At 42.6% G+C, this 13024-nt stretch overlaps 1 protein-coding gene and 1 long non-coding RNA gene across 4 annotated transcripts in view; one reads left to right on the forward strand and one right to left on the reverse strand.

The window, feature by feature from the left end:
* Positions 1-13024, forward strand: part of TTBK2 (tau tubulin kinase 2) — a 111387-nt gene that overhangs the window by 47968 nt on the left and 50395 nt on the right. Inside the window, exons 4-6 of the mRNA XM_077261563.1 lie at positions 5264-5337; positions 6173-6313; positions 6533-6637. Coding sequence (XP_077117678.1) covers positions 5264-5337; positions 6173-6313; positions 6533-6637 — 320 coding nt within the window. The remainder of the gene's footprint in view (positions 1-5263; positions 5338-6172; positions 6314-6532; positions 6638-13024) is intronic.
* The window catches only part of LOC143774211 (uncharacterized), an 84077-nt gene that overhangs the window by 15488 nt on the left and 55565 nt on the right, over positions 1-13024 (reverse strand). The gene's annotated exons all lie outside the window — the stretch shown is intronic.

Below are 13024 nucleotides of genomic sequence, written 5' to 3' on the forward strand. Positions count from 1 at the left end.
ACACTTCAGGAAGTTACAGAGAGAATATCTTCCATAAGGTGTAGAAAAGCCAGTTGCCCAGATGGAATCCCACCAGAAATGCTGAAGTGCAGCCCACCAGAAATACATGCAGCAATGGTCAAATTGTTCAATATTGTGCTGAGTGCTGGCTACTTTCCTCGTACCTGGAATCAAGGCCTCATCACACCCATCCACAAGAGTGGGGACAGGTACGACCCTGCCAACTACAGAGGCATATGTGTCAGCAGCAACCTGGGGAAACTGTTCAATAGCATCCTGAACAAAAGGATCCTTAATTTCCTCACCGAGCATAAAGTCCTCAGCAAAAGCCAAGCAGGGTTCATGCCAAACCATCGCACTACCGACCACATCTACACCCTGCACAGCCTCATTCAGAGCCACGTCCACAACACTAAGCACGGGAAGATATACGCTTGTTTTGTGGATTTCAGAAAGGCTTTTGACTCAGTGTGGCACCCAGGCCTGTTACTGAAACTGCTGGAGAGTGGAATAGGAGGAAAGACCTACGATGTCATCAAAAGCTCCTACACCGAGAACCGCTGCAGTGTGAGTGTGAACGGTAGAAGAAAGGCTGATTTCCAGCAGAGCCGCGGAGTCAGACAGGGCTGCACCCTAAGCCCAACGCTCTTCAATATCTACATCAATGAGCTGGCCACCACTCTGGAATCTTCCACGGCACCAGGTCTCACACTCCATAATGCCCAGGTGAAATTCTTGCTGTATGCATATGACCTATTGCTGCTGTCACCAACTGAGAAAGGTCTCCAAGACAACCTGAAAATCCTGGAGAAATTCAGCTCCACGTGGGCACTACCGATCAATGCAAAGAAAACCAACATCATGGTGTTCCAGAAGAGAAAGCCAAGACCGAACCAGCACCTTCCAATCATGCTAAACAACTGCGCTCTTACAGAAACAGACAAATATACCTACCTGGGCCTGGAAATTCACCAGTCAGGGAGCTTCAAACAAGCCATAGAGATACTGAAAGACAAGGCCTGCAAAACCTTCTATGCCATCCAAAGGAAGCTCTACCATCTGAAGCCACCAGTGAGGGTCTGGCTAAAAATCTTCGATGCCATAATCACCCCAATCCTCCTATACGGCAGTGAAGTCTGGGGCCCTCACACATACCCAGACTGGTCAAAGTGGGATTCCAGTCCAACAGAAATATTCCACCTGGAATTCTGTAAACACCTTCTTCAGGTCCATCGGAGCACCACCAACAATGCCTGCCGAGCTGAGCTGGGCAGATTCCCACTGCACCTAGCTGTCCTGAAGAGGGTGCTGTCCTTTCAGGCTCACCTACAGAGTAGCAACCCAAGCTCCTATCACCATAAAGCCATGCTACATATAGGTGGTCCCCACAAACCAGGACCCCCGGAACAGCTCACCCAAACCCAACCTGCCTGAACCGTCAACCAAAACAACTCGACAAAAGCCACAATCAGGAAGATGGTAGAGGAGGGGCAGGAGAGGTACGTCAGTGTCTGGAGGAACGAAATCAGCAGCTCACAGAAACTGACCGTGTACCAGAGTCTACAGAGAGACTACAGACTGGCCCCATATCTGGAGAAACTCTCAGATCCCAGAGACCGCCAGATCCTGAGCCGGTATAGACTCAGCGCCCACAATCTGGCTATCGAGGTCGTCCGGCACAGACAGAGCTACAAGCCCAGAGAAGACAGACTGTGCCTACACTGTGACCTGGAGACCCTGGAGGATGAGACCCACTTCCTGCTACACTGCACCAAATACTCAGCAGTGAGGGACACTCACTTCAGGAGACTCTCCGATCTCTTCCCGGATTTCAGCTCCATGAAGGAGGAAGAGAAAACATATATCCTGCTGGGGGAAGAAGAGAGCGCGGTGGAGATAGCAGCCCAGTATGTGAGCGCTTGCCATAGACTGCGAGTAAGACAACCATAATATGCCATGGACTTCCTTACCCCCACCCTGCACCCCATCCATTATTCCCACAGTCCCTATCCATCGTCCCCGCAGTCCTCACCCATTATCCCCACAGTCCCTGCTCCCTATTCCCTATTGTACTTGTGCTTTGGCAAAACTGATGTTTATTTGGTCCTGCCTCTAAAGCTTCTTTGATTGATTGATTGATATATATGTATATAGATGTATGTATGTATGTATATGTATGTATATGTATGTATATGTATGTATATGTGTATATGTATATGTGTGTGTGTGTATATATATATATATATATATATATATATGTGTATATATATGTATATATGTATGTGTATATATATATATATATATATATATATATATATATATATATATATATATATATATATATATATATATATATATATATATATATATATATTTGTCAAAAATCGTGGGCACCCCATGCTGTTTTTTTTTTTTAATTATTTATTTAGAGGGAATCTGTCACCCCAAGAATCGTATATGAGCTTAGGCCACCGGCATCAGGGGCTTATCTACAGCATTCTGCAATGCTGTAGATAAGCCCTGATGTAACCTGAAAGGTAAGAAAAACAGGTTAGATTATACTCACCCAGGGGCAGTCCGATCCGATGGGCGTCCCGGTCCGGTCCGGCGCCTCCCATCTTCATCAGATGACGTCCTCTTCTTTGCTTCCTGCTGCAGCTTCTGTGCAGGCGTACTTTGTCTGACCTGTTGAGAGCAGAGCAAAGTACTACAGTACGCAGGCACCAGGAAAGGTCAGAGAGGCCAAGCGCCTGCACACTGCAGTACTTTGCTCTGCTCTTAACAAGTCAGACAAAGTACGTCTGCGCCGGAGCCGCGACAGGAAGAAAAGAGGACGTCATCTGATGAAGATAGGAAGCGCCGGACCGCAATGCCCATCGGATTGGACCGCCCCTGGGTGAGTATAATCTAACTTGTTTTTCTTACCTTTCAGGTTACATCGGGGGCTTATCTACAGCATTACAGAATGCTGTAGATAAGCCCCTGATGCCGGTCGCCTAAGCTCATATATGATTTTTGGGGTGACAGATTCTCTTTAAATAATTTTTTTAAAAAAAGCAGCATGGGGACCCCTCTATTCTTGATAACTAGCCTTGCTGACAGCTGATGGTTGCAGCTGTGAGTTTTGCATGGATGGTTATCAAAAATATGGCGAAACAATACAGGTTTTTTTTTTTTTTTTTTATTTACAGCGCAGGAGCGGCTGATACTCCCATCATCTGCTCCTGCTCTCACTGTTATTAGCGGCAGCAGGTGTCGGATGATGGGAGCAGTAATCCCATCAGCTGACACTAGTGACTGGAGGTTAACTTTATACCTCTGATCATGGCTCACACTGTGTTTTGACAGCATGGGAACCTCGGCTCTCTGTCCAGCGGGGATGATTTCGCCTCCGATCAAAAGCGATGTTTGCCGCACTATCATTCACAAGAAAGTCTGGCAAATACTGTATTGTCGGACCCCCCATGCAAGTGAATGGGGTTTGGGTCTGCTGCTTAGTGTCTCTGCTGGATGACAGGCTGCATGGACGCATCATGCAACCATGCAGCCTGACATCAAGAGGCATCAGAGCTGTCTGTGAGGTCACATCCTGCTGTTCTTTACTTTTCTGCAGCAAATACGCTACAAAAAAGTCAACCTGTGTATTTGCAGGGTTTTTTTAGTCAATGGATGAAAACGCTGAAAGAAGTGACATACTCTATATAAAAAAAAAAAACAAAACACTGCAAAGCACATTTACTGTAACTAATGACAAACAAAACAATGTGTGTGCATGAGATTTCTGAAATCTCATAGGTTCTGCTGGTACTGTAAAAAGCAGCTGAAAATTAGCACAAGAAAAAGACAGCAAAAAAACAAAGCAAAAACGCCCAGTGTGAACATACCCTTATTCAGTATTTCCATGAGAAAGACGCCATGATTTATCAGTGTTCATCAGACATGATTTTAAAAAGGGGGGGGGTGGGAGCCGTCACCGGACGGCTTCTCTTTTTTGTGTTCTCTGAAATGCCGCCTCGCTTCAGAGTAAAACATTCGTGACTTCAATAACTCGGCCAGTGTCCATTTAATCATCCCCATGGTCCGGGGAGCATGATGCATGAATCTCATGTCAGGTTCTCGAGGCAGGTCATTCTCTCCCAAAACCCATTGATTGATAGGAGCCGAAAAATGGGACATAAAACCCAATAAATCTAGAGTGCTGTCATACACATAAGATGGCTGCCAGCCAAACTATGCTTATGACGGTTGCTCAGCTGACTGCCGTCTCTCCCATTCACAGGAGCGCTCGTTTGCCCGAGTGCTCATGTGTTCTCTGAGGAAGTCGCCAGCTGACATGTTGGCCGGTGACTTATCTCCAGGAGATCAATGCAATCGGCAGTCCAAAATTAGACATGCGCGATCGACGTCTCCCCTGACAAATCGTCATCTTGCTCCCCCATACACAGTAGATGGACGTCGGCTAAACGATGCTTCTGCCGACAGCTATCTCAACTGACACTCCCGTACACATAAATGCTCGTTTGCCTGAACGCTCGTGTGAGGAAGGAGACTGCTAGGTTGGCCGGTGATTTATCTCCGGGAGCACAATACGATTGTCAGTCCAAAATCGGACCTCTGTGGTCGACATCTCCTCCTACAATCATTCATCCGGCTCCAACAAACACAGTTGACCATCAGTTGAACCTGTCGATATGTTCGGGTTCGGCCGACATTTAGTCTGTATATGGGACCTTAAGGCTAGGTCCTTACGGATTGGGCCTTTTATGAACCTTAATATATGATTATGAATTTGGTTTGCTGTTTCACCCAAGAAACAATGCCACGTTTGTCCATCTTGAAGAAATCCAGATGTGAGGAGCACAACGCACAATAGGGGTGATAACCTATGGAAGGAGAGTGGATAAGTTCTGGTTTCGCTCCCTTGGTGGAGTTGTGATCGGCACAACTCCTATGTACTTATGAAGAAAAACCATCTGCTGCTGCCCCATTACTGGTGGATAAGTCCTCCAGGAGATATTGGATCCAGTTGGATAATTTATGTTGCTGTAGTAAACCAATTTCTTCAACAATGATAAGATTTTTCATTCACAATGCGTTTCAACGCCATACCAGCGTTATAAGTGATAAAAACCAAATGACATTGTCCATCTGAGCTCATGGACCATGGTAGAACGAATTTGAAGGAAACTCCTGTCTGCGCACTGGATTGTTACATTGGTTTACAATACTTAGTGTAAGTAATCTCTTCTGTTTCTTTTCTTAGGTAAAGATCACGTGTGTCGTTTCATAGGATGTGGGAGGAACGATCGATTTAATTATGTGGTAATGCAATTACAGGTAAACTTTTAAGGCAAAGATTTTTCTTTTTTTTCTGTATTTTTTGATAAATATTGTTAGATTAAGGTAAGGGGTAATGTCTTCTCTCCTGCCACATCTCAGCTGTTCTTGGGGCTAAGTTGGGTGGATACTGGGAATGGTTCTTACTTATTATGCAGCTATGAATTCTGTCTGCTAGTGTGTATGAAGCACCTAAATTTATGCATGAACCGCCTATATTCATGAAGGGTATAAAATATACGAACACTCCAGCAAACCTTTGGAGATTGTTGGAAATTACATGCCAGTGTATTTCTTCTTTTCTCACTGGCTATAAACTGCATCCCAGAAACCTCTGCGTATGTTATTAAAGGGAATGTATAGATTTGTCTGTGTGTACTTAAATAAACATATTCCTGGGGGGAGGGGCTATTTTTATTTTATCCATGCAAAAACTACCTGTTGAGGCACCACTTGGCTAGGTATATTGTACCGTATGTATGCCATCTTAGGCTGTGTGCACACGTTCAGGATTTTTCGTGTTTTTTTTCGCTATAAAAACGCTTAAAAAACGCATACATATGCATCCCATCATTTGTAATGCATTCTGCAATTTTTGTGCATATGTTGCGTTTTTTTCCTCGAAAAAAACGCATCGCGGTAAAAAACGCAGCATGTTCATTAATTTTGCGCATTTTTCACGTTTTTACTGCTTTTTAATTGCATTGGGAAAGCTCCAGAAAAAAACGTACTTTGTATTTATTGTTTTCACTGGTAATTTGTCCCCCATTTTTATTTCTTTAGGAAAGGTAAGAGTTATATGACAGTGTTAATAGATGGTTTCTCTTCTCTTCAGGGTCGAAATTTGGCAGATCTCCGACGTAGTCAATCCAGAGGTACCTTCTCTATCAGCACCATGCTACGACTTGGACGACAGATCTTGGAAGCTATTGAGAGCATTCATTCTGTGGGCTTCTTACACCGAGATATTAAACCAGTGAGTATGGGATAATTAGATCTAGTTCCTTTATATGAAGATGATTAGTTTATGTTAAGATGCCCTCCAAAGTATATTTTGAATTTCTTCTGCGTTACTAAACGACAACTTTACTCCTGATCTGACACAATTTGTCGTTTGTCTATTCTATAGGAATGACTGCACATATGGTTTACTTGTATTTCAATTTTCCTTCCATTGCTTACTTTTTACTTTTAGTCCAATTTTGCAATGGGCCGATTTCCAAGTACCTGTCGGAAGTGCTACATGCTGGACTTTGGGCTAGCAAGGCAGTTTACAAACTCCTGTGGAGATGTTCGGCCGGTAAGTTTTTGAATACCTGACCTGAAATTTGATATATTATTTTTCATAATTTTTTGTTTATAAAAGTAATCTGTGTGCTGTACACTAATTGTATTTGGATATTTATGTTGCTGCTTACATCATAAAACTTTTTTTAATGTAATTTAACTTTATTAAATTGTTCTTTAGGCATTGCAAATTGTTATTTTTTTGTAATCGGTACTTACCTTATTTTGCTTCCTTCTCTGTCAAACGCCATACTACAGTGCGGTTTCAGTGACCACTTCATGCTCCTTTAGAATCTGCTTTCATCTGCTGCTTAACAAGATCCATTCACTGTATTCATACAGTTTTTGTATGGGTCTTTGCCTGTCTTCTCCTCACTCCTGTACTCAGAGAGGGGAATTCCTGCACACAGATTATGTGAATATAGAGCACAGATTTTTGATAAGCAGCAGATGAAAGCAGCTTCTAAAGTAGCATGAACTAGGCATTGCAACAGAACTGCAACATCGTGTTTGGAAGTAAATGAAGCAAAATAAGGTAATTAACTAGATTACAACAATTCATAACAGTGCAATGCCTGTGTGTGTGTTTTATTGGCACTTTAAGACCTCTTTTAGATGCCCTCAGAGAGTGCATTTATAGAATGGAGGGAGTGAGCCTATTGCTTATGCTGTGTTATTTTTCCTTTGTAAATGCTTTTACCATCTTTTACTGCCATCGATAATGCATGTGAAAGGGTTTAGCTATTTACCATCTAAATTTGCTTGCTACATGCCTTTGCGTTAAAAATTTTGACACTTAAGTGCCTATTCACATCACGCTACATAGATCAAAACTTATGGTCGATCAAAGCTCATGGTCGATCATAGAGCATCTAGCATATCCAACATGGGTCCAGTATATGATGGAAAAAAAATTTTAATTTTTTCTTTTGGGTTTTTTTTTTCCTTCCTACCTGTGTTCCAAGAGCATCACCATTAATCTTACCCTGTAATGTACTGGAGAAACAGGAGTTCTGTGGGAAGCTTTTCTGACACTCTTTTTTGGGTTTTGTCTTAACAGTGTCCATTGTGTGGTAACAATGACCGGGCAGTATGATTCTCCAGATCAGTACAGATTTGGTGATAATAAACTTGTCCATTTAATTTTATTATTATTTTGGTAGTGAAAAATTAATTCTGAAATTTTTTTTTAAAAATAAAATGAACAATTGTGTCACCATTTTCTGAGAACTGTAATTTTTTAATCTGCTGCTGATGTTACTGTATAAGGGCTTGGTTTTTTGCAGGTTCAGCTGAAGTTTTTATTGATCCAGTGCTGCCTTTTTTTTTTTTTTTTTTTTTTTTTTTGGGGGGGGTGTAATGCGTCGACCAAAATAAAATGTAAATTCTAATGTAGGATTTAAATAATTATATATTTTGGTCAATCTGTGATGCCAAATGTGTTTTTTTTCTTTTTTCTCTTTACTTTTTTTTTAAGAGGTAAAGGATGATTTAAATATATATATTTATTTTTGTCAAAAATATATATATATTTTTACACTTTATTTTTTTGTTTCTGAGCCTGCGGTTGCTTAATGGCTTAAACTATACATTGCAATATTTTAGTATGCGGTGAAATCGTGGGCTTTAGCTGTATAGCTGCCATAATACCTTGTGGAAGTAGCTGCTGTTTATGGCCAAAAAGTTGATATTCAGATGCAAGAAAAATCTAAGCCAATGATGGATCTGTCTTGTTTTCTGTTTTGCCCAATCCTGTGCAAGACTGAATTATTAATGAATGTTACAGAATGCACATGGCAAAAATAGCAGGTGTGCCGAACGGGCCACTGGTTGCCACAGGAACCTGTCCAGCGCCAACAAACCTTGTCCTGAACCATTGGGGCTGCGGCCTGAGCCTCCATAGGTAATAGTGGGCTGATAATCTCGTTAGCCCTGCTCCAGATGAGAGTGGAGGATACGATTTGTTGCAGGACACATTTGCATCAGATGCTGCAGAGTCCTAACTGGATTAGCATTCGGGCACCTGCCCCTGCTGTGGAGTCGCTAATGATCTGCCATCGTGGAGACACGCACAATGGTGGAGGCATAGCTGCCTTTCTTTTAGCTCCATACAACGTTGATTAGTTAAATGAGGGTGAAAATTACTCAATGAATTTCACTTAAGAGCGACATTACATTCTTAATCCATTTTGAAAACTTTTTTTTAAAGGGACGCCATTATTTGTACCTTTTATAAGGTGTAATCGGAGATTGGAAAAAAGGCCAAGTTCCCCCCGATATAGCACTACTGTTGTCAGAAGGAGGGGTGTCTGGGCTGATCATTCAATCTCCAAATTCTCAATTCATGGATAAAAACTGTCTTCACTGAATACAGATTTTTTCATCACAGAGAAATGAGATAACAGTTGGTGCTCATAAGGTTCTATGAAGAACTGCAAATGCTCTTTCAGGAGAACTTGCAGCAGAATGTCTAGCTCCTCCCCTCTATAGAAGCTTACGAGCACTAACTATCATCTATCTCTGTCAGGGCTGCCACTAGGAATTTTGGGGCCCCATACTGGCAAAATTTTCGGGTCTTCCTTGAGACTCCGCCCAGGCTCTACCCCAGACATGCCTCCACCCCTTGTACCATCCACAGTCCCACTGCCCTCTCTTGCAAAAACTCCACTTCTGCACCACATCCACACCAATCACACATTTACAGTTCCCGTCACCACATACATGGCCAGCAGCTTTTGTTTTGGCCAAAAGATTTTTTAATCCACCACCAAGACAAGGTAGACTCTTTTGGCCAGACTCTACTCTACTGTAACTTACTAAACACTTGTTAAAATATCCAAGACAATTTAGGTATATTATTATTTATTTTTCAATTTTTAAATGACCAATAATATCACAAAAAAGGAAAAATACCGCCACACCATGATCAGACACCATATTACTACCACATACAAGAAACAAATACAGCCACACCATGTCCAGATCACATATTACCACCACATGGTGACCAATACCACATCACATACAAGGGACAACTACCACCACACCATGACCTGACCACATATTACCACCACAGTGACCAAATAATAGTACATACAAGGGTCAAATACCGCCACACCTTGGCCGGACAACATATTACCACCTCATAGTGACTGAATACTGCAATACTGATCATTAATAAAAAAAAGCAAAACACAATACTATCACCATAAGTGCCATTATACACAGGAGACCTGTACTTAGTATGCAGTGTCTGTGTACAGGTAATAGTGATCACTGGTGACATTATACACAGGAGCTCTGTATATAGTATACAGTGTATAGTGTCTGTGTACAGGTAACACACTAACTTACCAGTGATGTCTCTTGGTGAAGTCCTTCAGCCTCGCTTTCCATCTTCATCCAGCACAGACCGCCATCACTTCTTCCAGCCAGGGCTCGTCTCTGCAGGAAATAACATAGTTATCTAGAGCTCCGCTTGCAGAACACATTGCTTAATTTTTCCCCGACTTCTATACTACACCAGATGAAGAAAAAAAGGCGACCTAGTGTCGCTCTGCACAGTAACAGGATCGCCCCCCGTTTAACCCCTTTCTGACATTGGACGTACTATCCCGTCGAGGTGGGGTGGGCCCGTATGACCACCGACGGGATAGTATGTCCAGCGCGATCGGCGGCGCTCACGGGGTGGAGCGCGGCCGATCGCGGCCGGGTGTCAGCTGACTATCGCAGCTGACATCCGGCACTATGTGCCAGGAGCGGTCACGGACCACCCCCGGCACATTAACCCCCGGCACACCGCGATCAAACATGATCGCGGTGTGCCGGCGGTACAGGGAAGCATCGCGCAGGGAGGGGCCTCCCTGCAGGCTTCCCTGAGACCCCCGGAGCAACGCGATGTGATCGCGTTGCTGCGAGGGTCTCTTACCTCCTCCTCGCTGCAGGTGCCCGGATCCAAGATGGCCGCGGCATCCGGGTCCTGCAGGGAGGGAGGTGGCTTACCAAGTGCCTGCTCAGAGCAGGCACTTGGTAAGCCTGCAGTGCTGTAAGTCAGATCGGTGATCTGACAGAGTGCTGTGCAAACTGTCAGATCAGGGATCTGTGATGTCCCCCCCCCCCCCCCCCCGGGACAAAGTAAAAATGTAAAAAAAAAAATTTCCACATGTGTAAAAGAAAAAAAAAAAAAAAAATCCTAAATAAAGAAAAAAAAAATATTATTCCCATAAATACATTTCTTTATCTAAATAAAAAAAAACAATAAAAGTACACATATTTAGTATCGCCGCGTCCGTAACGACCCCACTTATAAAACTATATCACTAATTAACCCCTTCAGTGAACACCGTAGGAAAAAAAAAAAACGAGGCAAAAAACAACGCTTTATTATCATACCGCCGAACAAAAAGTGGAATAACACGCGGTCAAAAAGACGGATATAAATAACCATGGTACCGCTGAAAACGTCATCTTGTCCCGCAAAAAACGAGCTGCCATACAGCGTCATCAAAGGAAAAATAAAAAAGTTATAGTCCTCAGAATAAAGCGATGCCAAAATAATTATTTATTCTATAAACTATTTTTTATCGTATAAAAGCGCCAAAACATAAAAAAATGATATAAATGAGGCATAGCTGTAATCGTACTGACCCGAAGAATAAAACTGCTTTATCAATTTTACCAAACGTGGAACGGTATAAACGCCTCCCCAAAAGAAATTCATGAATAGCTGTTTTTTTGTCATTCTGCTTCACAAAAATCGGAATAAAAAGCGATCAAAAACTGTCACGTGTCCGAAAATGTTACCAATAAAAACGTCAACTCGTCCCGCAAAAAACAAGACCTCACATGACTCTGTGGACCAAAATATGGAAAAATTATAGGTCTCAAAATGTGGAGACACAAAATCTTTTTTGCTATAAAAAGCGTCTTTTAGTGTGTGACGGCTGCCAATCATAAAAATCCGCTATAAAAAATGCTATAAAAGTAAATCAAACCCCCCTTCATCACCCCCTTAGTTAGGGAAAAATAATAAAATTAAAAAAATGTATTTATTTCCATTTTCCCGTTAGGGCTAGGGTTAGGGCTAGGGTTGGAGCTAAAGTTAGGGTTATGGTTTGGATTACATTTACGGTTGGGATTAGGGTTGGGATTAGAGTTAGGGGTGTGTCAGGGTTAGGGGTGTGGTTAGGGTTACCGTTGGGATTAGGGTTAGGGGTGTGTTTGGATTAGGGTTTCAGTTAGAATTGGGGAGTTTCCACTGTTTAGGCACATCAGGGGCTCTCCAAACGCAACATGGCGTCCGATCTCAATTCCAGCCAATTCTGCATTGAAAAAGTAAAACCGTGCTCCTTCCCTTCCGAGCTTTCCCGTGCGCCCAAACAGGGGTTTACCCCAACATATGGGGCATCAGCGTACTCGGGACAAATTGGACAACAACTTTTGGGGTCCAAGTTCTCTTGTTACCCTTGGGAAAATATAAATTTGGGGGGCTAAAAATCATTTTTGTGGGAAAAACAAAGATGTTTTATTTTCACGGCTCTGCATTGTAAACTGTAGTGAAACACTTGGGGGTTCAAAGTTCTCACAACACATCTAGATAAGTTCCTTGGGAGGTCTAGTTTCAATATGGGGTCACTTGTGGGGGGTTTCTACTGTTTGGGTACATCAGGGGCTCTGCAAATGCAACGTGATGCCTGCAGACCAATCCATCTAAGTCTGCATTCCAAATGGCGCTCCTTCCCTTCCGAGCTCTGCCATGCGCCCAAACAGTGGTACCCTCCCACATATGGGGTATCAGCATACTCAGGACAAATTGGACAACAACTTTTGGGGTCCAATTTCTCCTGTTACCCTTGGGAAAATAAAAAATTGGGGGCGAAAAGATAATTTTTGTGAAAAAATATGATTTTTTATTTTTACGGCTCTGCATTATAAACTTCTGTGAAGCACTTGGTGGGTCAAAGTGCTCACCACACATCTAGATAAGTTCCTTAGGGGGTCTACTTTCCAAATTGGTGTCACTTGTGGGGGGTTTCAATGTTTAGGCACATCAGGGGCTCTCCAAACGCAACATGGCGTTCCATCTCAATTCCAGTCAGTTTTGCATTGAAAAGTCAAATGGCGCTCCTTCCCTTCCGAGCTCTGCGGTGCGCCCAAACAGTGGTTTACCCCCACATATGGGGTATCAGCGTACTCAGCACAAATTGTACAACATCTTTTGGGGTCCATTTTCTCCTGTTACCCTTGGTAAAATAAAGCAAATTGGAGCTGAAATAAATTTTGTGTAAAAAAAATTTTAAATGTTCATTTTTATTTAAACATTCCAAAAATTCCTGTGAAACACCTGAAGGGTTAATACATTTCTTGAATGTGGTTTTGAGCACCTTGAGGGGTGCAGTTT

This window comes from Ranitomeya variabilis, chromosome 1 (assembly GCF_051348905.1).
Source record: "Ranitomeya variabilis isolate aRanVar5 chromosome 1, aRanVar5.hap1, whole genome shotgun sequence".
NCBI classification, from domain to species: domain Eukaryota; kingdom Metazoa; phylum Chordata; class Amphibia; order Anura; family Dendrobatidae; genus Ranitomeya; species Ranitomeya variabilis.